The sequence below is a fragment of the Dryobates pubescens genome, chromosome 15 (assembly GCF_014839835.1).
Source record: "Dryobates pubescens isolate bDryPub1 chromosome 15, bDryPub1.pri, whole genome shotgun sequence".
Lineage (NCBI taxonomy): Eukaryota > Metazoa > Chordata > Aves > Piciformes > Picidae > Dryobates > Dryobates pubescens.
This window is the reverse complement of record NC_071626.1, coordinates 24,609,967-24,634,607: the sequence shown is the minus strand read 5'-3', so window position 1 is coordinate 24,634,607 and position 24,641 is coordinate 24,609,967. Positions and strand designations below refer to the sequence as shown.

Sequence of the window (24,641 nt, the reverse complement as noted above, 5' to 3'; positions counted from 1 at the left end):
CAGCATGTCTGATGGCTTCTTTGCCACACGAGGGGTGGCCGGCAGGCAAGTCTGGGGAAAGAAAACCTCAGCCCGGTGTAGGGGTGACCTCTTCTTCCTGACTCTGCGAGCCGGACGCCACTTTGGTCCGAGATAGAACTGCTCCGTAGGCTCCTAATCCCGCGGGGGATTTCTCAACAGGTGGTTCAGATTAGCTCCTCATTAGAGAGCTGCCTGAGCAGCACCCTCATTAGGGCAGCGCTGCGGAAACCGGAGTAGGCGAGCTTTGGAGGACGGGGGTCGGGGCGCCCGTGCCTTCTGCTCCTGAAGTCTGATACTCGGTATCTGGAGGGCAAAGCGAGCGGCAGAAGTTTGGCCCTGTCGGGGTGTGGGCGGAGGCGGGGAGGCAGCGATGTTGCGTCCTGGAGTGCTCTCTGGCGGAGGGAAGGAGGCGGTGATGCCGCGGCCGCAGGTCGGCAGCCTGGTGGTGTGCTCCAAGCGGGGAGGAGGCTGGAGAAGCGTCCTTTTGCCACCTCCTTGGTCAGGAAGGAAGTTTAGCTCGTGTTAGAGTCTTGTTTTTGTCATTCCGAGAGGCAGCTCCTTCCATCACATCTTGTAGGAGTTTACTTGTGGGTGCTTGCTTGTTGTTTTTTTTAAACCTGAGTTAATCACACAAAACCCCAGTGGGCTTAAGTGGGACCCCAGGCAGTAGGTCCCTCTGCAAATCAGGCTGTTGCTGTGTCTTGAAGTGTCTTGGAAGAGCCTGTGCCAGCCCTGCTGCTGCGCTGCAGGGAGCAAGTGCAGATGTGGGTGTCTGCTGCAGTCCGTAATGCTTACTATGCTGTGCTTGTGGCTTCTGCTCTTCCTTCTTAATCTCTTCCTAGGTCTGCTAGGATGACATCTTCTTCTGTGCTTACAGTGTTGCATATTGATGGTGGGTTGCACTGGAATGTGCTGTGGAGTCAGTGTTGCACCATCACAACACAGGGTGCTGAGGGTGCTGAACACATTCTGCAGGCTTGGAGAGGTCTTGGTGTGAGCACTGCAGCTTGGATGTTGTGTTTGTGGTTCCGTAGTACCTGTTGGTGGCAATTGTATGAATCCAGAGAAAGGGCAGGTCACACCTTGAGAACTGTGTGCAGTTCTGTGCACCTCAGTTTGAGGAAGATATTGAGTTGCTTGAAGGTGTCCAGAAAAGGCAACAAAGCTGGGGAGGGGTCTGGAGTACAGCCCTGTGTGGAGAGGCTGAGGGAGCTGGGGTTGCTTAGCCTGGAGAAGAGGAGGCTCAGGGCAGACCTTCTTGCTCTCTGCAACTCCCTGAAGGGAGGTTGTAGCCAGGTGGGGGTTGGTCTCTTCTCCCAGGCACCCAGCAGCAGAACAAGAGGACACAGTCTCAAGCTGTGCCAGGGGAGGTTCAGGCTGGATGTTAGGAAGAAGTTCTTCCTAGGAAGAGAGATTGGCCACTGGAATGTGCTGCCAGGGAGGTGGTGGAGTCCCCATCCCTGGAAGTGTTTTTCAAAAAGACTGGATGAGGCACTTGGTGCCATGGTTTAGTTGATTAGATGGTGCTGGGTGATAGGCTGGACCTGATGATCTCTGAGGTTTTTCCCAGCCTGGTTAATTCTGTATTCTGTGTATGTATTCTGATCAATGCACCAACAGTTGAAGAAATCAATGTGGCTCACCAGGCTGGCTTAGATGTACTGGATGGGGAATTTAAAGGCTGATGGTCACATCCTCAATAAAACAACATGGTGTACACACTTCTGTTAGCTAGTTTCTCCTCACTTCTTTCTCTCCTACTTGTTGCAGAACCTGCATTTTTTTTTTGGTTCCTACTGCAATTTAAAGATTGATCAAAACAGGGGAAATGTGTTTGATAGTGGTCAGGATCAGGCCTAAGAGGAAGCTGTTTGCAGTGCAGTAGTTGAAAATAGGATAGTTGAGCAGTTGAGAAAGGTACATAAAGAGGACTCAGAAGTGGAAATGAAGAACTTGATTCAGTAGGTTCTTGATCTCTTGTACTTTCCATAGCAGTTTCGGTCCTGGGCATCCTAGGGTTTGGATATTGATCAGCTGGGGAAAAAAAAGGTCTGAGAGGTACCTAGAATGATTAGGGAGCCTGAAGGATGGCTTTGTGAAGGAAACATTTAACCTAATTACACAAACATTGGAGTTTTGTGTCAGTGTTTGAGGAAGCTCATAAAAGCTGGAATGTGGCTGAAAAAGAGAATTTATGTTTGCCCAGAAGAGCGTGACTAGGAATAATGGGATGGAACGAGGGGATGAGAAATTAACTTTGGATTGAAAGTGAGGAAGGAGCTGGCTAACCTAAAGGCATGTGGGTTCCAAAAGAAGGCAAGAGAAGAGTGAAGTAGCAGTGTTTGGCAAAGACCTGAAATGGAAAACAAGCGGCGCAGGGTCCCCTCGCGACGAGATCATGTGGTCGGTTTCACCTGAAACAACGAGCACAGGGTAGATGCTTTTCCTCTCCTGTATGTTCCTATGTGCAAGGATATGGCCCTAATGTCATCCTGTCAGCCTCTCTTGGACACTTGGTGGCTTTTGGTGGTTGAAGCACAATTCTCTTAATATCTTGTTGCTGCTGGAAACAGGGAGGTAATACTCCATGCTCGTCCACGGGGAGCTGCAGGGGGAGCTTATAGGGTGTGACTGCACAGTGGAACCAGGCGACGTTTCTAGATGGTTATCAAAACTCCCCCAGATTCCATTTGTAGGAAATAAAACAAGGTCAAAATAGTAATCATGGTGCCAGACTCCTTTTTTTTTTATTATTATTTTCTTTTTTTTCCTGGGGATTAATAATGGGCCTGGAGAAGTTGATGGTCTGAGCAGCAGCCAAGGGGCTCCAGCTGATTGCTAATCCCCAGGAAATGCCTTCTGCATAAGTGGTGGTTGCTGGTTATTCCCTGAAAGGAAGGTGGAGAAAATGGTGTGCACGTGGTTCTTTGCTGGTTGAGTTGCCCTGCTGATAAGGCCCCCATGTATGTTGTGCAGAAGTCAAAGAGGTGGAAATGGCTGGTAGGTGACTGGTTCATTTTGGTTTGGAACTAAATTAAGGTAATTCCACACTGCTGTATACATAACTTGCACGTTATTGGAGAAACAGGAGCGGGGAATGCCTGCTCTGGGAAGCCTACAGTGTAAGTAGGATCAAACACAGCCTCGCAGCCTGCTGGCAGTGAGATGGTGAGGAAGTGGGGCAATACAGAGCCAGGTGTCCTTGAATGAGGAAACTGGCTGGGGGACCCAGTGCAAAGACTGTCCAAACAAATAAGCCAGAGCCAGGTCAGGAGAGACTAGCACAGAAAACTATGTCAGGCCTTATTTTGAACAGGTAAGGAAAACCATCCAAGTGATTTCTTGATGCCAGTCTCTTTTCCTATCCTAACTATTCTGTGTTTTATAGCAGAGCCAGGTTCATCGTTAGTCCTCTCTGCTCATGCTTGCCAGTCTGGGCTGTGCTAGCTGGAAGGGGTAAAGGTGCTGTAGAGAGGTGTCAACAGCCTGAAATCTTTGCCCAGAAGGGAGATATGATGCATCCCTGTTAGAGTTTCAGCTTGTCTAACCCATCACTTCTCATTCCTTTGTCCCTGTCTCAGTAGGCTTTCATTGCTTGACAAATAACTTTACCTGTTGCTTTCCATCCAAGAATTCATGTGTACAAATCCTGTTTGTTTTTTTTTCCTCCACCAGCCATTCATTGTAGGTATGCTTTAACATTTGCTCAAAGTAAGCCTCCCCCTGCTCAGACTTCAGTAAGCCAAAGCATTACAGTTTTTGGTGCACTATTTTATCACAGGTGAACCCGAACGTGCTGAGCTCAGTGGAGAAGCAGAGGCGCAGAGAGGAAGAGGAGGAGCGCCAAATCCTTATAGCAGTGCAGAAGAGGGAGCAGGAACAGCTGCTAAAGGAGGAGAGGAAGAGAGAGATGGAGGAGAAGGTCAAAGCAGTGGAAGGTACATGCAGCCAGTGTGAAGCAGAGGGGGAACCTTTCAAAGTCAAGATTCAGATCTTGAATTCAAGTCTGCATTTACATTCCTCCCCTGCCAGACCTGCTAATGGAAATACCTTTTCTTGCACTTACCTATGATAAATTGGTCTGGCTGTAGCTTCTTTTCCTTTGTCTGTCTCCTTTGGTGATGGTGGCTGTTCTCTAATGCATCATTCAGCTGTGTTGCCTTCCTCAAACCATGCTTGCTCTCTCCCTTGCCATAGCTGTACTTGTGGGGTTTTTCATGTTGTCCCGCAGCTCTCTTGTGTCTCCCCGGTTGCCTCCTCATGGATACCCCTTGTGTGCAGGATTAGCTGGCTTTGCTTTTGATGAATAACACTTGGTACTTTTGGCCCAAAGATTCTCTTTGAGGAGAAATGGATGGGGACAATACAGAGCTGACGAGAGCAGTATTTTCATGTTGCTACTGGCCTTGTCGATTAGAGACCTAACGCTGAGGAGCCCAGGTTAAACAGAGTGCCACACATGGCAGGCTCAGGTGTTGGGCTTGTTTTGTCATGGCTTTGAATTAAATACTAATTTAAGGTGTCCACAAGAAAAAGCCATTGTGTTTAATACATCAGATCAAGGCACAGACAGCAGGTGATCAGCCGGTACGTGCAGGCACTGGTGTCTAAGAGCATCTCCATTTCTGACTACCTTCTCCCTGTCAGCCTTCCCCACGGGGTTTCCTTTGTCTGTTGTTTTTGCTGCAGTGGCTGGCTGGGCTTTTGCAGTTCCAGGGAAAGCCTAAATGTCCTCAGAAATCTGTGGTGGTAATGTGTGGAGGTATCTATCACAGAATGGTCCAGGCCAGAAGAGCCTCCTAAGCTCATCCACTCCAACCCCCTCTGCACTCAGCAGGGACATCCCCAACTAGATCAGGCTGCCCAGGGCCTTGTCCAGCCTCACCTTGAATATCATCAGGGATGGGACCTCAACCACCTTCCTGGGCAACCTGTTCCAGTGTTCTACCACCCTCACAGTGAACAACTTATTCCTGATATCCAATCTAAATCTGCTCTGGTTTGAAGCTATTGCCCATCCTCCTGTCCCTGCAGGCCTTTGCAAATAGCCTCTCTCCATCCTTCTTGAAGCCCCCTTCAGGTACTGGCAAGCTGCTATTAGGTCTCCCAGGAGCCTTCTCTTCTCCAGGCTGAACACCCCCAGCTCCCTCAGCCTGTCCTTGTAGCAGAGCTGCTCCAACACCCTGACCATTGTTGTGTCCCTACCCTGGACCCTCATCAGGTCCAGGTCCTTCCTGTACATAGGGACCTGCACACAGCACTGCAGGTGAGGTCTCGCCAGAGCAGAGCAAAGTGGCAGAATCCCCTCTCTGGTTCTGCTGGCAGTGCTGCTTTGGATGCAGCCCAGGCTGCCATTGGCCTTCTGTGCTGCAAGCTCACCCTGCCTGCTCCTGTCCAGCTTCTCATCCACCAGCACCCCCAAATGCTTTTCCACCTCGCCCCTGTATTGGTAGTGAGGATAAATCATGAATCCTTGAGTGGATAAAGAATCTGAAAGGAATAAAGATAAAGTTCATGAAAACCTTGTAAACTTTCAAAGATGAAACAGTTTACCACCAGATGTTTGGTAGCAGACCAGATGTTATCTAAGAATAGTTTCTTTCACCTGCTTGCCTTCCTAACCTTTAGAAAATCCAGTTACTTGCTCGACCTTCTCTTTGGCAAATTGCATGTTCTCTGTGCCTTAATTCCTCATTGCAGAGACAAAATTAGTCTTGAAGTTCCAGAAGGCCTACAGGTAGATACCTCTAAACAGGCATGGATATCTGTTGGCAGATGTTTAGGATGACAAAGGACTTCTTGCAGTCTGTTAGGGATTTAACATTAATTTTGTGAGGCCTTCTGCAGCAGGGTGCTGTGAAACACGGGGTGAACTACCTGCTTGTGAACTTCATCAGCACTTCATCTGCTTCTTGGTTTTGGACTGTATGCCTGCTGTTAGGTCATGTTCTTGTTCCCACTCTGAGATTTCCCTTCCCCTTACTTAAATGCATGCTTTGGGTAGCGAGAATCCTGTTGGATCCATCTGTGCTTTCCTGGATTTCTGAGCTAAAGCAGCTTTCTAGATTCTTGCCACAACAGCAGGCTCGACTCCCACCTAGAATCTTTGAATGGTAGAGTTTGGAAGGGACCTCTGGAGATCATCCAGTTCAACCCCTCTGCTAACACAGGTATGCCTGGGTCAGGTTGCACAGTAACATGTCCAGGTAAGTCTTAAGCCTTCAGAGAAGGAGACTCCACAAGCTCCCTGGGCAGCCTGTTCCACAGCCCCATCACCCTCAAAGTAAAGCTTCTCCTGAAGTTCAAATGAAACCTCCGGTGTTCTAGTTCGTATCTGTTGCCCCTTATCCTATCACTGGCCACCACTGAGAAGAGCCCAATCCAGTTCTCTTTCCAGACACTGGTCCAACATTCTCCCTCTCTCTCTCTCTCTCTCTCTCTTTCTAGGTGTTTGAGGTACTTTTAAGGGCATTGGTTAGATTTTTGAGAGCTGCTGGGTAGGACTTAACTCGGGCCAAAAGCATGGCAATGAGATTTGCCAGTGATCTCTAACACACTATATTAATCACTAGCTGTGGTAGAGGGGCCTGGCATTAATTCTGACAGAGCTCCAGTCTGGTACCAAGGCTCCCTGATTCCTGTCAGTTTATTAGGTCACAGCCTTGGGAGGCCTTGGTGGGCTTTGAAAATCTTCATCACCTTACCTCTTGGCTGCTTTCACCATGAGTGTTTCCTTTTGCTGCCCAAATCATCACGCCGTGTTTTTCTCAGCTCCCTCATTTGGCTGTCCATTCCAAAGTCATCTCAGTGATGCTGCTGTTACAAAAGCAGTGTGAAGTACTTGGGCAGGCTCAGATAACCCCTGTTAACTGCAATTTCATAGAATCACAGAATTGTCAGGGTTGGGAGGGACCTCAAGGATCATCCACTTCCAACTCCCCCCTGCCATGGGCAGGGAGCACCTCACGCTACATCAGGGTGCTCAGACCCACATCCAGCCTGGCCTTAAAAACCTGATTTGATATTGGACTTCCCATCACTATATGTAATAGAAGGTGCTGAGATTCTGTAGGACATCTAAGATGCATATATGTTCTTTCCAACTTCAGTACTTGCCAGAATCTCCTAATACAGGACATGTGAACTTTCTTTTCCAACCTTTGGCATAACTGGCTGTGGACTTCCCTGCAAATACTCACCTTGCAGCCTTTCCTAGTTTCCTTGTGCCCTCATCCCAAGTTTGTTTTTTGACTGACAGAGTAAGACAGCAAATTAACACTCTTACCAGAGCTGGTGCTTCTCAAGTCCTTGGCATTTTCCAAAGATGGAGCTTCTGCTAGAGGGTGTTAGCCACGTGCCCCCCACCCTCCCCTTCCTTTCACTCTGGGTGTTCCTCCATGTGGCTGGCTTTCTGGAGTCTTCCCCCTATGATATCTCTCTTTGAACATTACTTTGACAGAACTGAGCTCCTACAGAAAGTTGGTACAACCACAGGTGTTTAGCAAGTGAAATGAATTCAGATTTCCTATAACAAAAAGGAAATGAGGTTCATAAGAGCCCATAAACTTTCTATTATGAAGCAGTCTGTTAGCCAGCTGTCTGCTTGCAAGCCACAGGTTATATTACCAGCATTGCTTCTTCCTGTCTCTCACCTCTTAAACCAAAGCTGTCCCAGTGGCCCTCCTATGTGGCAGCTTGCTTGATCTGGCTGCTGGCCATGAAGGTCTACCTGAGCAATCTTCCCAAAGCTGATGGTGGACAATACTAGTGTCCCTGATTACTTATTGCCACCCAGCTGGTAGAACTTCCCCCCCACCCCCTTGCCTCAGCACTACTCTTCACAGAATTCCAGGGGCCAGAAGGGACCTCAAAAGCTCATCCAGTCCAACCCCCCCTGCCAGAGCAGGAGCACCTAGAGCAGATCACACAGGACCACATCCAGGCAGGTCTTGAATATCTCCAGAGAAGGAGACTCCACAGCTCCCCTGGGCAGCCTGTTTGAGTTTTCCATCACCCTCACAGGGTAAAAGGTTTTCCTCAAGTTTCCATGGAGCTTCCTATGCCTCAGCTTCCACCACTGCCTCTTGTGCTGGCATTGGGCATCCCCCAAGCCTGGCTCCAGCCTCTGGGCACTCACTCTGCACATCTTTATCAACATCAATGAGGTCACCCTCAGGCTCCTCCTCTCCAAGCTACAGAGCCCTCAGCTCCCTCAGGCTCCCTTCATAAGGAAGATGTTCCACTGCCTTCATCATCTTTGTGGCTCTGGACTGGAATCTCAAGCAGTTCCCTGAGGTCCTTCTTGACCTGAGGGGCCCAGAACTGGACACAATATTCCAGATGTGGCCTTATCAGGGCAGAGCAGAGAGGGAGGAGAGCCTTTCCCATCCTATGAACCCTTCTAATCCATGAGCCCTTCTAACCCTATGAGCCCTTCTAATCCACCCCAGGATGCCATTGGCCTTCTTGGCCACCAGAGCACATTGCTGGCTCCTGGTCAACCTCCTATCCACTAGGACCTCCTGGTCTTTTTCCCCTTCACTGCTCTCCAGCAGGTCAGTCTCCAACCTGTACAGATACCTGGGGTTGTTCTTTCTCAGGTGCAAGACTCTACCCTTGCCCTCATTGATTTTTTGATTCAACTTCTCCCTGCCCAGCTCTCAGCCTGTCTAAGCCTGGCTGAATAGCAGCACAACCCTCCTGTGTCAGCTGCTCACCCCAGAATGGTGTCATCAGCAAACCTGCTGACTGTGCCCTTATTCAGGTTGTGAATATATTGAATAGTACTGGTCCCAGTGCTGACCCCTGAGGGACTCCAGTAGATAGAGGCTTCCAACTAGACTCCATCCCACTGACCACAACTCTCTGGCTTGTTTCCTTCAACAAGTTCACAATTTTCATTTACTTCAGTGCAGAGGAAGAGTAGCACTGTTCCCCTGGCTGAGGTGAAGCATCTGCAGGATGGTAGCTTAACAAGCCAACTTCTTCCATAATGCTGACCTCTGCGTAGGTCTGTGCATTGAACTTCTCTCTTAGTACCACCCCACGGTCAGGACTTTGTCTGGAAGCTGCCTAGGGAAGCACCTGTATCACAGTAAGGCTTCAAAGTCAGTGACTGTAAAGTCAAGGGGAAACGAAGCAGCACATTGCTGGTGAGCTGTGTTCTCACTTCCCCTGCTTCTGTGCTGTTGCTGCTTTTGCTTGGAAGAACAAGACCGTTTCACTGGAGTCCTTGAGAGCTGCAGGAGCTGCCTTCATTCTGCCTGCAAGCTGTTGTTGACAAGGAGTTGCTGAATGGCTTTTCACCTCTCCCTCCTCCCCGCTGCAGAACGGGCCAGGAGGAGGAAGCTTCGTGAAGAACGAGCCTGGCTGCTGGCGCAAGGGAAGGAGCTGCCCCCTGAGCTTTCCCACTTGGATCCCAGCTCCCCTACCAGGGAAGAGAGAAGGACCAAGGATCTGTGAGTATGCAGCACACAAGTGCATTGCAGTAGCATGTAGGGGAAGGATAGAAGTGTGATCATTCACAGGAATGAGGGGGAAGAAGTGAGGTTGGAGGATGGCAAGGAGTAGGCTGCAAAGCATCCACACTAGGAGAGTGTTTGTGATGAGGCCTCTTCGTCAGCATTATGGCACTGTGCATGGAGTAGAAGGGCAAATGAAGTACGACAGCGTGTCTTGCATGTCCTCAATCTGCATATTCACTGTAGCACTTCCCATTACAGCTTTGAACTGGATGATGAATTCACAGCTATGTACAAAGGTTAGTCCTGCCCCAGCTTTCCCCTTTGCGTGACTTGCTCCAAGCAAAATACTGCCCTGGGCTTCTGTGTTTAACCATTCACCTTTCTTTTGCCAGTTCTAGATGTGGTAAAGGCTCACAAGGACTCTTGGCCCTTCTTGGAGCCCGTTGATGAATCGTATGCTCCCAACTACTACCAGATCATTAAGGTATGGGGAGTGGTCCAGACATCTCGACTAATCACACTACTGGCTGGGATGCAGCTTTCTGTTAGTGGTTTGCTGCTCTCACAGTCAAACTGCACGACTCAGTAGCCTCATAAGCCAAGGAAACGAAAGCTGAGCGGCTGCCCCTCAGGAGAGCAGCCTCCACTTCTCACCCCCTCTCTGTGAGGAAGATATCTGTGCAACTTTGCAAACCCCACTCTGCTTGCTGTAACTGAAGGGAGGTTTGGTTGCGTTTCAGGCCCCCATGGACATCTCCAGCATGGAGAAGAAGTTGAATGGAGGTCAGTACTGCACCAAGGAGGAATTTGTGGGCGATATGAAGACCATGTTCAGGAACTGTCTTAAGTACAATGGTGAAGGCAGTGGTAAGAGCAGTAAGATGCTAAGTTCATCTCTTTGCAGCTCTCAATCATAGAAACATTTAGGCTGGAAAAGATGTTTAAGATCATAGAGTCCAACCATTACCCCAACACTACCAAGTCCACTGTGAAACCAAGTCCCCCAGCACCATATCTACATATCTCTTAAATATCTTTGAGGGATGGTGACTCAACCACTTCCCTGGGCAGCCTGTTCCAGGGCTTCATAGGACCCCAGGGTGTAGCTACCCACTGAGAGGAAGAAACCAGGCGGACTGAATCTCCAGTCCAATCAAGCAGTGATCTTTTCCTACTCATCAGTTCTTGATTTGTGCTTACTCTCAGGGTGTTCTGGGGAGGCTGCACAAAAAAAGGAGCTCCTAAGTGATAAGGCCTGGGGTTTTAGCAAGGTTTTCTGCAGAATGTGGCCATGCTGAATGGGGATATGGCATTCCAAGGGACTCCTGTGTTGGTAGATGGTGAAAGCAGACTGTGGAGGGAAGGAAATCTGTTTCTGAGCTCGTTGCTTCCTGTGCTTGTGTGTGTGTCTGTATTCCCCATTTTCTCATACTATCTAACACAGACTTGGAAAAGCATTAGAGTCTGGTTAGCTCCCAGTGTTTGCTGAGTACCACAGAAAAGGGATGTATGCACCAGGCTGGTAGTCCTTTCTACAGAAAACGTAGTTTTTAGGTTCCTTGGCTATTGAATGAATAACATGCCTCTGCAAATGGAAAACCCTGGGTTTAATTGCCATGCCAATTAAAATTCTGCACACTGCTTAGGTAAGAAATCAGTTCCCATATGGTGGGTCTTCACTGCAGACTATGCCTCACCAGCACTGCCTTGAAAGGGAAAATGGAGCTACCCAGCTTGTCGCTGTGGGCCCCAAGTAAAGGCATTCCTGCCCTGCCACTGGGAGAACTCTGCTTCCTGAGGAGCTTCAGGGTTAGTTTAGTGGAAACAAGTGGAAAGCCTTTGTCATTAACACCTCTTGTGTCTTTTCCTTCCTATCCTCTCCAATGAAAAGCAGGAGCCCCTCTGAGCAGAACCATCCTTGGGCAATAAGGCAGTTTGGACGCTGGTGCTCGCAAATAGCTTTTGCTCCGGCGTCAGTGCACGCTTTAGAGTCTGCACGTGAATAATTAATGTTTGCTGATTTCCCCCTGGTTTGTAGCATGCAGCAGACATTTGAATGAGTCCAAAAGCCTCTGAAATAGCGTTGCTGGAAGTCCTCACTTCTTGCCTCAGCACTCTGCTGGCTAATCGTGAGCAGAGGTGGTGCTTCTCATAATGTAACTCTTGGCACTGTGCTGCAACACTCAGTTAATGCTGACTCTGCAGGCTGTGCTGTTAATGCTGTTCTGTCATGCCTATGTGCCTGTCCTCTGGTAAGGCTTACTGAACAAATTTGATGCGGCATTGCTTTGTCAAGTTTAAGGATGTAAGCCAAAGTTGGCTAGTGAGGAACAAAAGTCTTCCACAAAGGGACTTTGTGGAGGGAAGATGATTTACTTGACAGGAGAAGTCTGATGTTGCTTGGTTGTTTCTCTCTATGAGGCTCTGTCCCTTGACGTTGTTGGGGCTTGGGGTTTTTTTGACCAGAATATACCAAGATGGCTTACAACTTGGAGAGGTGCTTTCACCGAGCAATGATGAAGCACTTCCCTGGGGAAGATGGAGATACTGATGAGGAATTTTGGATCAGAGAAGATGGGAGGCGAGAGAAGAGGAGCCGGCGGTCCGGCCGCTCTGGCACGGGCAGCGTCTGGACCCGGTCCCGAGACCCGGAGGGAGCAGGCAAGAGGCAGCAACGCCTGGAAAATGGAGGAAAGCCCCCACCATATCGAGCTGCTTCCAGGGCTCCTGCTTCTTCCTCTTCTTCCTCTTCCTCCTCCTTCTCCTCATCTTCTGCAGAGGACCCAAGTGGCAACCCAGCACAGCCTCCTCGAGAAGTAGGCCCTGCCAATGGGCGAGGCTTCCCTCGGTCCCTGCAGTACGGCGGCATGCCCAGCCCTGTGCCACATCCCAGCCAGATGGTAAGGAGCCATTTCTGCCTTTCTTCACTCATCAGGCCTGTGGAGAGAGGGAGGGAGGTGGAGCAGAATGATGCTCTCCACTGTGAAATCTTTACTGCATGGCAAGAACACTTTCACAGTATCGCAGTATGCCAAAGCAGGATCACCCAGGGTAGTCCACACAGGAATGCATCCAGGTGGGGCTTGAAAGGCTCCAGAGAAGGAGACTCCACAACCTCTCTGGGCAGCCTGCTCCAGGGCTCTGGCACCCTCACTGTAAAGAAGTTTCTCCTCATGTTGAGGTGAAACCTTCTACGTTCAAGCTTGTACCTGGTGTTCCTTGTCTTATTAGTGTGCACCACCAAAAAGAACTTGGCCCCCTCCACTTCCCAGAGGTTAAGGATTTCAGGGCTATGGTTTCTACAACTGAAACTTTTCATGTCTTAAACTGGTACAGTTCCAGTCTTTGCCACATGAGCTGGGAGCACTCCCCTAATATTTCCCGTGGCCAGTATGTGTCTGTGTGGCTCCCTCAGTTCTCTTCTCTGCTTGGAGACTTACCCCACTGTGCATGGAAAGCAGTCTTAACCCCCACTTTTTGCTGCTAAACAAGCTGGTGGTCTTTTGTCTCAATTGTTTGCAGATGCCTGGTAACTCTGTGCCATCTGTGTACTACTGCATTTCATGCAGTGACTGTTTATGAAAGCAGTAAATGAAATCAAACACAAGGCCACCCTGGGCTGCAGCAGTCACCTCTCTTTAGCCCAGCATTTCTTCCTTGAATGCTACTTGTTCTGCCTCCCCTCTGGGTTGTTCTTCCCCCATTACTCACTGCCTTTTCCATTTTAATCACAGATGGTTTGTGCTGTGGTGTATCAGTTTCTCCTCTGAGATCCAGGCTACTCCTTGCCCTTTTAGCTAGAAATCAAACAACATTTTTAAGAGTGATTCTTGTGACATAAATTGTGAGAAGTCATAGGAGAGCTGGATGCAACCAGTGTTTTGAAGGAAATCCAGAACACTCTCCAGTCATCCTGCTTGCATACTCTTGTGGTCTGCTCCTTCTCTTGGGGCTGGCCACTGCCCCCTCCAGTCATCCTCCTTGCTCCCAAGTAGTTTGGTGGTGAGCACATGGCAGCCTCGAGCACAGGGATACATGACTGGGGTGTGAAAGAGTGGCATTAGCGGGGGAGCTGTGTCCGTAGCACAGAAGCCATGGATTTTTCCATCTGCTTATCCGTGTGATTCTTCCACCTTCAGCTTCCCCTCCCTTTCACCACCTCTGCTGCTTTTCTGCACTTCACAAATTGCTTTATGTCTCCCTCCTGCACCCCTCCCTGTCCCCCAGAGACCAGCCGTGCCAGGAACGTTCGGTCCCCTGCGCGGGTCGGACCCCACGAAACTGTATGGCTCACCCCGAGTGCCTGAGCCCCATCCCGCAGACCCGGTCCAGCAGCACCAGCACTTTGCTATGCAGGTAAGAAACGCTGCAGCCGACAGATCCGGCACCCTGGGACCCACAGGGCCCCTCCGCTCCTTGCAGCGTGACACCTCTCACTGAGACCCACCCCATCTCTCTCTCCCTCCTTCCCAGCCGGCCGTGGGACTGAGTGAGCACCGTGGGCACAGGCTGGCTGCCCCAGAGAAGCAGGCGTGTGCAGGACCCACCCACATTGCCGGCCTTGGCCCACGGCCAGGCAGCCTGCAGCTAGGGGGTGTGAGTGGCCCCCCACCCGAGGCAGTTTACCCACCGGCCCAGTTCCAGCAGGGCTTCCTACCCCCGAGGCACAACGGACCCGCTGTGAGGCCACCGGAGGGCTCGGAGGTCCCCCCAGGGCACATGTACCGGCCCTACAAGTACCTGAACCGCGCACACCCGGCCCTGTGGAACGGCAGCCACAGCCCTGCCAGCCAGGGTACCGCGGGGCCAGAGGAGAAGACCCCCATGGGACCAGGGCCCTCGCTCCAGCCCCGTGCCCTGGGTCATATGATGGACCCCCGGGCCGTGAGGCAACCGCTGCCTCCCAGCCAGTGGACTGAGCAATCAAATTTCCTACCTCACGGGGTGCCTCCCTCAGGATTTATCAGACCACCTGGGAAAGCTTCCGGCCAGAGGATGCCGCAGCCATCAACCACTCTATTTGGGGGACCACCTCAGGTTCAAAGAGGGTGCCAGGGTGGGGAATCCATGATGGACAGCCCGGAGATGATCGCCATGCAGCAGCTGTCCTCCCGGGTGTGCCCACCGGGTGTGCCTTACCACCCTCGCCAGCCACCCCCCCCGCACCTCCCTGGACCCTTTCCCCAGCTGGCTCACGCCACCTCCGCCACCAGCGCGCAGCCTCCCAAACCCCTTGTGGGGAATGGGAGCTCACAGGATCCGGCCAGCCAGACCATGGAGACGGAAAGCAACCAAGGTAAACCTTCAAGCATCTGGTGGTAGTATTTGACCTTCCCTGCCTCCCTCTGTCACCTGTATCCCCCTGCCTGCCTCCCTTTTGCTTACTGACAGGCATCCCTCCCACCTGCTGCACAACACCACCACCTTCCCTGCTGGAGCAGACCCTCTGCGCTCTGCTGTGAGCTTGCAAGGAGGCTAATGGAGCACACCCAGGCCGGCTTTGTTGCTCTTGGGCTCCAGATTTGCAGGGTCCAAACTTAACTGTCTTGCAGATGCACAAAACCTGTGTCTGCAAGTGTGGCTTTCTTTGCATTTGCACTACTAGAGAAGTGGAAAATAGGGCTACGGGAAATGGAACAAAAACCAGAAATGGCTAAATTCAGATTGGATGTCAGGAAGAAATTCTTCACCATGAGGGTGGTGAGAGCCTGGCACAGGTTGCCCAGGGAGGTGGTGGAAGCCTCATGCCTGGAGGTGTTTGCAGCCAGGCTGGAGGTGGCTGTGAGCAACCTGCTGTAGTGTGAGGTGTCCCTGGCCATGGCAGGGGGGTTGGGACTGGCTGAGCCTTGAGGTCCCTTCCAACCCTGACAATTCTGTGATTCTAAAACACGTCCTGGCTTTCAGGCTTACCAGAGTCAGTTCTAAAGGGTGGCTGAGGCTCAGCAGCAAAAGCAGGCTCGGTGGTTTTGACTTTTTCCTAGAAAAGAATGAAATACTTTGTGAAAGAGTTGTGGGGGACACATTCAGCTGCAGCCTTTTTTCTGCCTCAGCCACTGCTCAGATTGATTATTTTTGAGATTGGTTTGTTTCAGTGCAGCCTGGCAGAGGCCCCCTCTGTCCCAGCCATCCCTGCAAGTTAGCAGTTTGCCACGGGGTGCAAATGCAAAGCATTAGGCTGTGATGCTTCTAGAGCTTGATATAAAAATTGTATCTGCAGAGTTGGGTAAGGCAAGAAGACATAAATGGATTGAACAGACACCTTTGTGTGTATGTCAGTATGGCTTCTCTGAACTGCACATCTGCCTTGGGAGCTTTCAACATCTCAAAGCTTCACACAACAGGACTGGCTGAAAGCCCCCTGAGCAGCCCTGTCAGTTCAGGTGGGATGGTGTCATGTCAGAAGTTCTTTCTAGCTGAATTTCACTCACTCTAGCTGATAAACCAGAGATCAAAAATAACCAACAACCATTAAAAATAAAACCTGAAGTAGAGATCAAAAAATCCCAAAGATCAAAAAAAATGATATTTTTTTCATTACTTCTGGCTGGTAAGCTAAAGATCAAAACCCATTGCATCTTTTATTGATCCCTTGTGTGCCTTGTACTAAGAGGAAACTCTTTCCTTGTGTGGCATTGCTTAAGAGCCATCATCATTTAGCTGTGCTGGATTTAGAACAGAGACAGGAGGAGGACGTTGGGTGATTGCAGGGCAGAGTTGCTGCATCTCCGAGTCACAGTTGGTTAAAATATGGCTGTGACTGGCTTCGTAGCATCTCAGTGCATGGTGGCACTTCTGCCCAAGCTGCAGGCAAGTGGTATTTGTGGATTAGAAGGGGTAGCACAGCTTGCTTAAGTCTGTTCTTGTGTGGAAGTCACTGTGGTATTTCCCAACTCTGCCTCTCCATTTGGCAGGCTCTGCACACCCACATCAGACCAAACCCACGTATGTGATGTTACTCTGGTGGGCATATGTCCTACCAGTGGCTTGCAAGCTACAGCAGACCTGTATCTTAAGGAATCAGTTCATATGTGCCTTTCCATCACAAATGCAACATCACAAGGGGTTTTTAAACAAGCCTTTTTAAAAGGCTACTAAAGATCACCTGACTTTGCAGCAATGCACCTTAGGATTGCTAAAGGACTCTGAAGGGGAAGGCTGTGTGATGGGTGTGGGAGGGAGCCTGCAGCCCCCCAGACGAGCAGCTGTCCTGGTACCACACTCTGGCAGTCCCATAGGGAAGTCTGAGTAGAGGACAGAACATTGTAGGCTTTGTAGTAGTCTGTGATGGAAGGATCTTTGTGGCTTTACAAAGTCGTTCCTTTTGCCCCTCCATTTGTGCAAAAGTGAGATGTTTTCTCTGGGTGGGTGTTAGGGACCTGTCAGGCTGCCCCAGCAGCTTTGGGTCAGTGGCACAACAGGATGCTGAGAGGGGACTTGGTAGACCTAGTGAAGCTGGCTGGAATTACTGTGAGCTGTGTGCTTTGGGTGAGTGCGGCTGCACGCGCTGGGTGGGGAAGGACAACGTGAAATTAGGCCAACACGTGACTTTTCCCCCCTCTCTTTCCAGTGGAGCCACCAGCAGGTATGGATGAGAAGGCTCAGTGCATCGGCATTCCTGACGGGGCCTACACCAAGCTCCTACCTCATCCCAAGCCCCCGCTGCCCATGGAGTGCACCAGGCGCGCCTTGCCCCCAGACGGGGATGGGGACAGCTCCGGCATGAAGGGCGACCTGAAGGCAGGACAGGGCAAGGGCACGTGGCCGGCAGAAGGCGGCTACACTGGTGGCCCAGGCTGTGTGAGGGACCTGGTGCCCGCCTCTGAGAGAGGGGGTCCCCTACCTGAGAACGGGGCTGCAGGAGAGGGGGCGGTGGCTGGCGCCGAGGGGAAAGGCTTAGCCAGCACCCTGTTGGAGAAGCCCCTCTGCGGCAGCGGGAAGGCTCTGCCTGATGCGACTGTGCCTTGCATGGGGCAGGGCAGCAGCCTCCCTGCTGTGGACTCTGGCTCCATGGGGGCTGCCCCCAACCAGTTCCACCCTCTCTACATGCCTGGTCTGGAATACCCAAATTCAGCCGGGCGCTACCACATCAACCCAGGCCTGCAGGGGTTCAGCCCCATGATGGGGGGAAAGCCGCCGCCGCCTCCTCCTCCTGCCTCCCACCCCCAGCATTTTTCCCCACGGGGTTTCCAGCCCAGCAGCACCCACCCTGGCGTCTTTCCCCGGTACCGGCCCCCTCAGGGCATGCCCTACCCCTACCAGCCGCAGCCTCAACCCTCTTACCACCACTACCAGCGATCGCCCTACTACGCCTGTCCGCAGGGCTACTCGGACTGGCAGAGGCCTCTCCACCCTCAGGCCAACCCCACTACCCACCCCCCCCTGGCCAGACCCCCTTTCCCAGACAGGGGGTCCGCCAGCAGCTTGCAGGGCTGCGAGGCACTGAGCGTTGCCCTCGCCTCTCCCAGCCGCATGGACGTAGCGAGTGCCAAAGAGGTTTCTCCGAGCGACGGGCCGGAGGTGGGGCCTGAAGATGAGAAGTCCGAGGAGTCCCAGGATAGACCGGAGAGTCCCAAAGAGTTTCTTGATTTGGACAACCACAACGCGGCCACGAAGAGGCAGAGCTCGGTGGCAGCGGGGGAGTTCCTCTACGGAGCCCCTCCGCCGCACTTGGGCTCAGGGATGGGATTCAGCCCTTCGGCTTTCCCTCCCCACGGGATGATGCTACAGACTGGCCCTCCTTATGCGTCCCGGCTCCCCGCCAGCCATTTCCAGCCCAGGACGTACGGATCGCCTATGAATGCTCACCTGTCTCACCATCCAGCCTCTGGCCAGGCCAATGGCCTCTCTCAGGAGGGGCCCCTGTACCGCTGCCGGGACGAGAACGTTGGTCACTTTCAGGCCTTGCTGATGGAGCAGAGAGGCAGTGGAGGTGGCATGGGGGGGCCACCCCAGGACTTGTATAGACCCTCAGGGTAAGATGATTCTTTCTGTGGGAAGCAGGGGTGAGGCTTGGGTGACAATGTGTTGGATATCCTTGGAAAAAGATACCACTTGAGGTCAGAGATTTAAGGAGGACATTGAGATACTTGAAGGTGTCCAGAGAAGGGCAATGAGGCTGGGGAAGGGTCTGGAACACAGCCCTGTGAGGAGAGGCTGAGGGAGCTGGGGTTGCTCAGCCTGGAGAAGAGGAGGCTCAGGGGAGACCTTCTTGCTGTCTACAGCTACCTGAAAGGAGGTTGTGGCCAGGAGGGGGTTGGTCTCTTCTCCCAGGCAAGCAGCACCAGAACAAGAGGACACAGTCTAAAGCTGTGCCAGGGGAAGTTTAGGCTGGAGGTGAGGGGAAAGTTCTTCCCAGAAAGAGTAATTGGCCATTGGGATGTGCTGCCCAGGGAGGTGGTGGAGTCATTGTCCCTGGAGGTGTTCAAAAAAGGATTGGATGTGGCACTTGGAGCCATGGTTTAGTTGTCAGGAGGTGTTAGGTGACAGGTTGGACTTGATGACCTCTGAAGTCTTTTCCAACCTGGTTGATTCTGTGAGATGGTGAGCAGAGCTGAAAAGCTAGCAGGTGACTCAAGCCCGTGGAGCAAGAGGTCTCTTAAGCTGGAGAGAAAGTCTGATGGCTGCAGGTTCTTAAAACAAGGAGCAATCACTGTCCTGGAGACCTGTTAGCCTGCCCCGTCCATCTCCACACCAGTGCTTTGTTTTGTCTGACACTGTCTTAGTTTAGAGCGAGGCAGATGCTCTCTTACCCCCTTCCAAAAGGGGCAGAAGAAAAAACACTCACACAAAGGGTTGGGATAGAATTGGAAGGTTTAAACAGAACTACTGTTCACAACTACAAACCACAAAGCAACACAGTGCAAAACGTGCAAAATACACAAAATGCCTACTCTGGGCTTAACACAGAATCACCAGGGTGGGAGGAGACCTCAAAGGTCACCAAGTCCAACCTGTCACCACCGACCTCATGACTAAACCATGGCTCCAAGTGCCACATCCAATCCCCTCTTGAACACCTCCAGGGATGGTGACTCCACCACCACCCTGGGCAGCACATCCCAATGGCCAATTAGTCTATCTGGGAAGAACTTTCTCACCTCCAGCCTAAACTTCCCCTGGCACAGCTTGAGACTCTGTCCTCTTGTTCTGGTGCTGGCTGCCTGGGAGAAGAGACCAACCCCTACCTGGCTACAACCACATTAAGCCAAAGCTTCACACAAACCTCCCTTTAAACCAGGCCAACAAACCCAAGCCTCCCTACCCTCCATACCACACCGTTGTGATGCAGCTGAAATTCAGCTTGGCAGCTCCAGGCCCCAATTAGGCTGCTCCAGGCCTAATTGGCAGCATTGCCAAGGCCAACACCAGGCCTCCCCTGCAAGAGATAAGAGCCTGTGCATCCTCCTGGGAGGAGAGAGGGAGGGGAAAGGGAAGAAAACTGACTCTGCAGCCAGTCTTACAGGGCTGCAGGACTTCTGGGTATGAAATACACCTTCCAGTCCACCTCCTGGAGGTCTGCAACTTTGTGGCTTCTTAAAGGCACCCCAGCCTCAAACTACCACACTGGGTTTTGTTAATGTGTCATCCAGGCTTGTGCACCTCTTAATCAAATGGACTCTTGCCAACTACCTGAAGGGAGGTTGTAGCCAGGTGGGGGTTGGTCTCTTCTCCCAGGCAAGCAGCACCAGAACAAGAGGACACAGTCTCAAGCTGTGCCAGGGAGGTTTAGGCTGTGTAGTAGGTAGAAATTCTTCCCAGAAAGAGAGATTGGCCATTGGGATGTGCTGCCCAGGGAGGTGGTGGCGTCACCATCACTGGAGGTGTTTAAGAGACTGGATGAAGCACTCAGTGCCATGGTTTGGTTGATTAGATGGCGTTGGGTGAGAGGTTGGACTCGGTGATCTCAAAGGTCTTTTCCAACCTGGTTAATTCTATTCTATTTTCCTTGCAAGTATTTTATTGCAACTTCCTTGTAGCAGGGCAGAGTAAGCTGCAGTGGAAATGAGCCTCTTGTGAATCCCTTTACTTCAGCTTTGCTCCCTTTTCTCCCCCTCCTCTTGCGTTGCCCCTACTTTCGACCTGAAATTTTCCTCGCCGAGGATGACTTCTCACTAAGGTTGTGCAGATCACATTTTAGTTCCAAGTGGAACGTTCTGCTGCTCCAAAAATTACCTGTTCAGATTTTAAAATGGTGTTTAGACTGTGCTTGTCTGTCCCCCTTCTAGTAGGGAGGCTGGCTTGCACCTCAGCCATTGGGGAGGTGGCACAGATTAAGAGTTTTGTGTTTTTAGGGGAAGCCAGAGAGAAGAACACACGAGCTGCACGCTTGTTTGTGAATGTTGTGTGTGTGCATTCAACAAAGTAGGGGTGCTTGGCTCATGATGTTCCTGTGCTAAAACTCTTTCCATTCAACCTGGCTCCAGAATGCAAATGCATCAGGCTCAAGTTCCCTTCCCGAAGATGCCTACAGCCACCATGTCCCGGGAAGATTTGACGTCACAAAAACCATCAGCGTTGCCTCTGGATCAAGTAAGAGCAGAACTGAAATGCCAATCTCTCTCTTCCCACTGCTTATAAGAGTGAAGTGTTTGATGAGACTGTAAAGCGCTGGAGGAAGCTGGAAAGTGCTATTCAGTGGAGCTGGGGATGCCTCTATAGTCTTAGCTGACCATAAAACATAACCCAGGCATATCGATGTAAACATGAGGAAGCATTTTTTTCCCTGTGAGGGAACACTGGAGAAGGCTCCCCAGGGGGGTTGTGGAGTCTCCTTCTCTGGAGATATTCAAAACCCACCTGGATGCATTCCTGTGTGATCTGCTCTAGGTGATCCTGCTCTGGCAGGGGGTTTGGGCTGGGTAATCTTCAATCCCCTGGTCATTCTCATGGCCCTCCTCTGGACCCACTTCATCAGGCCCATGTCCTTCCTCTATCGAGGGCTCCAATGTACCTGTGTACAGGTCTGAAGCCCTCAATATAGGAAGGACATGGACCTGATGGAGCAGGTCCAGAGGAGGGATATGAAGATGATGAGGGGGATTGGAGCAGCTCTGCCTCGAGGACAGGCTGAGGGAGCTGGGGCCTGGAGAAGAGGAGGCTCTGGGGAGACCTGATAGCAGCCTCCCAGTACCTGAAGGGGGCTACAAGAAGGATGGGGAGAGACTGCTTGCAAAGGCCTGCAGTGATAGGATGAGGGGCAATGGCTTTAAGCTGGAGAAGAACAGATTTAGATTGGATATCAGGAACAAGGTCTTCACTATGAGGGTGGTAGAACACTGGAACAGGTTGCCCAGGGAAGTGGTTGAGGCCTCACGCCTGAAGGTATTCAAGGTGAGGCTCAACGAGGCCCTGGGCAACCTGATCTAGTTAAGGATGTCCCTGCTGACTGCAGGGGGGGTGGAGTGGATGACCTTTGGAAACCCCTTCCAACCCAGACCATTCTGTGATCTTTTGAGGTCCCTCCCAACCCTAACATTCTGTGACTCTGCAATCCTGGCTTTGAAGTGGTGGCATGCAATGATGAGGTTATGCCTTTCTACAACTGCCATTTAAAGCCTCCAACTCTTGTTCCTCTTCCAGAGCTAGTCCAAGGAAGGGAAAAGGACCTCATGAAAACGAAAGCCACGCGTGATTTGGACAAGGGGGAGGAAGACCTGCCCTTCCTCCCACCCTCCCCTTGCCCGAGCAGCTCGTAGCTCCCGGGTCCGTGGGACGTCGTGCCGTGACAGCTTTTGTGTTGGGACCCTGGAGCAGCGCTGGGCCCCAGCCAGATGAGCAGCTGGCTCGCCCCACCACAGAGCAGGCATTGCAAACTAGTGGCTTTCCGTGACCGGAGACTGCATCTCCTTCAGGGTTTGAGGGATTTGGGGGGTTTTGGGTGGGTTTTTGTTTTTGGGGGGTGGGGTGGGGAGGGAGGGGGTAGGGTGGAAACTTTCACTGACTGCTAAACTCAGGTATATTTTTCAGGGTGGAAGAGGAGGAGGATGGAATTTTACTTGTAGTATTAATATGTGTGTGTGTTTTGGAGCTGGATCCAGTTTACAGAATTTAACCTGTTGCCTTTTGAAATAAATTTCTGTTGTTGGTGAATGTATTGTACATAATGGGGGAGGGGGGGGCCCAGCTTGTAGTGGGCTTAGCACTGGAGGAATCCTTAACTGTTTACAATCATATCACACTGAAATCTTTCAGGATAGGGTGAGGGGCTGGGGGGAGAGCTGAGGGAATGCACGATGGGTGACTTGCTGTCCTGCTTCCTATCCTCTGCAGCCAAGACACAACACAAGGGTTGGTTGACTTAACAGCAAAAGTTGCTCAGGAGTACAATGCGTCCTCCTCTTTCTCATGTCCTTTTTGTCCTTCCCCACTCATCCCCATCTCTCCACCCCTCTGGATCCAGGGCCTGAGTGCACTTCTAGCTCCTGTCATCGTGGAGGAACAAAGAAACCAGGACCAGGAATTGAAACCAGGACAGGACACTTATAGCATTGTCCCTTCTACTAGTATAGTACCTTCCTCTCTGCCTTTCTGATAGGAGAAATGTATGCTCTATAAAACAGAAAATGGCATAACTGCTCATCTTAGACTTATTTCTGTGAAGCTGGTGGAGCAGCACCTGTCTACTAGAACAAATCCTGTGCAAATCTATATTGCCCTGCTGCCCAAGGAGTTGAGCAGAATCCTCACCTTTCTTTCTCCCTCCATTGGCTATGTTCACTTCTTAGTAGCAGCCAAGCAGAAAGTACCCTGGAGTTTCCTAACCACTCTTGGTTGCCTGTGAAGGGAGAGCATGAGGCTGCTTTGGAGAAATGGTTGGTTTGCTGTAGTGTGAGCTGTTTGTTGGGTTTGGTGTTTGCAAGGTGCAAGTGAATCAGAAAGCCCTAATTCCAAATCAGATGTGCTTGAGTTGGCTGGGATTACCTTCAGTCCCACTGGTGCTGTAGCAACATCCTGCAGAGCTAATAGCTTCCCTCAGAGGCTAAGCAGTCTCTGGGGGTTTCCCTCACCAGTTGCCATGCTGTTCAGGGGAAACCCTGTGCCCCAGTGCTTCTCCAAGCACTGCTGTCCAGGTACAGGTCCTACAAAGCAGTTCTACTGAAGTTTCATCTGCAGATGTCTATTCACATCTCAAACCTAACAAGGAAATACAGCTGACTATCTTGAGGGAACTGGGGTAGAACAAGGTGGAGCTGCTCCATGACAAGAATGGTCAGTGAGATCTGCTGGCCCCACAGCCCCATTGCAGGCTGCTGTTTGCCCTGGGGTGCAGTGGTGTGGTTTAAAGGAGGTTGTGCCAGTGTGTGGCACAGATTGTGCTGGCTAAAGCACGAGCGGCAGCAGAAGCAAGGACAGAGAGTCCTGCCCTTTAGTCTGTGGCAGCAGCATGGGGAGGAGAGTCTTTCTTGGCAGGTTCCTGGAGAGTTATTCTGGCTGCTTTGTTGTGCTGGATGGTGCCATCGCCTGTACCTTCAGCTGGATTGCATTAGCATGCACAACTACACCCCCTTTGTCCTGCTGTGTGGAACCACCACATGCTGGCAAGGCTGAGCAAATAGCAGGTAGTGTCTGACTGGGCCACCACTCCTACCCTGAGCTCTTGGAAGCACAAAAAGCCTAAAGGACAACAGCTCTTCTCTCTTGAAATAGTTAGAAGGGCAGCCACATTAGTGCCCTCTTACCAATGAGTCTCACTGCTGTGTTGCTACAGTACTTTTGATGCTGGTGAGCTGTTCTGACCAAGGCAGCTTCCAAGCCTGACTGGAGTTCAGCTTCTTCATGCTGTTCCCATCAATGTGCTTGTAAATGTAGTTCTTCTTCCTCCCTGCTGCAGCTAGCTCTTTGCTTAGCCCAGGGAGTTGCCTTGGACAGCTGGCTGCTCTGCAAAGGAAGACTTCAGTAGAATATAAAGTACAGTGTCTATAGATGCCATGACATTGCAAAGGGGAGAATGCTTTGCTTTGTCTGCTACTGTTCATCACTTAGGGAGCAATTGTGACTGGTGGGTTGGTATAAACTGGACCCGTGCTCTGAGAAGCAGGTAACTTCTCTCCCCTGCCAAGAACATAATGTTACAGCTCATTCAAGTTTGTCCCAGAGCTAAGGATCTGCTGCTGGCTCCTCAGTTGGCAGTGGGTTTTCAAAGGTGCCACAGCTGCT

At 51.2% G+C, this 24,641-nt stretch overlaps 1 protein-coding gene across 1 annotated transcript in view; it reads left to right on the top strand.

Moving 5' to 3' along the window:
* LOC104304692 (chromatin remodeling regulator CECR2) overlaps window positions 1-22,339 on the top strand; it is a 133,068-nt gene extending 110,729 nt beyond the window's left edge. Inside the window, exons 9-19 of the mRNA XM_054167951.1 lie at window positions 3,803-3,959; window positions 9,350-9,479; window positions 9,744-9,781; window positions 9,878-9,969; window positions 10,226-10,352; window positions 11,952-12,385; window positions 13,713-13,841; window positions 13,959-14,781; window positions 17,053-18,457; window positions 20,909-21,014; window positions 22,065-22,339. Of these exons, the coding sequence (XP_054023926.1) occupies window positions 3,803-3,959; window positions 9,350-9,479; window positions 9,744-9,781; window positions 9,878-9,969; window positions 10,226-10,352; window positions 11,952-12,385; window positions 13,713-13,841; window positions 13,959-14,781; window positions 17,053-18,457; window positions 20,909-21,014; window positions 22,065-22,070 (3,447 nt within the window). The 3' untranslated portion in view covers window positions 22,071-22,339. The remainder of the gene's footprint in view (window positions 1-3,802; window positions 3,960-9,349; window positions 9,480-9,743; window positions 9,782-9,877; window positions 9,970-10,225; window positions 10,353-11,951; window positions 12,386-13,712; window positions 13,842-13,958; window positions 14,782-17,052; window positions 18,458-20,908; window positions 21,015-22,064) is intronic.
* Window positions 22,340-24,641: the final 2,302 nt, after the last annotated feature.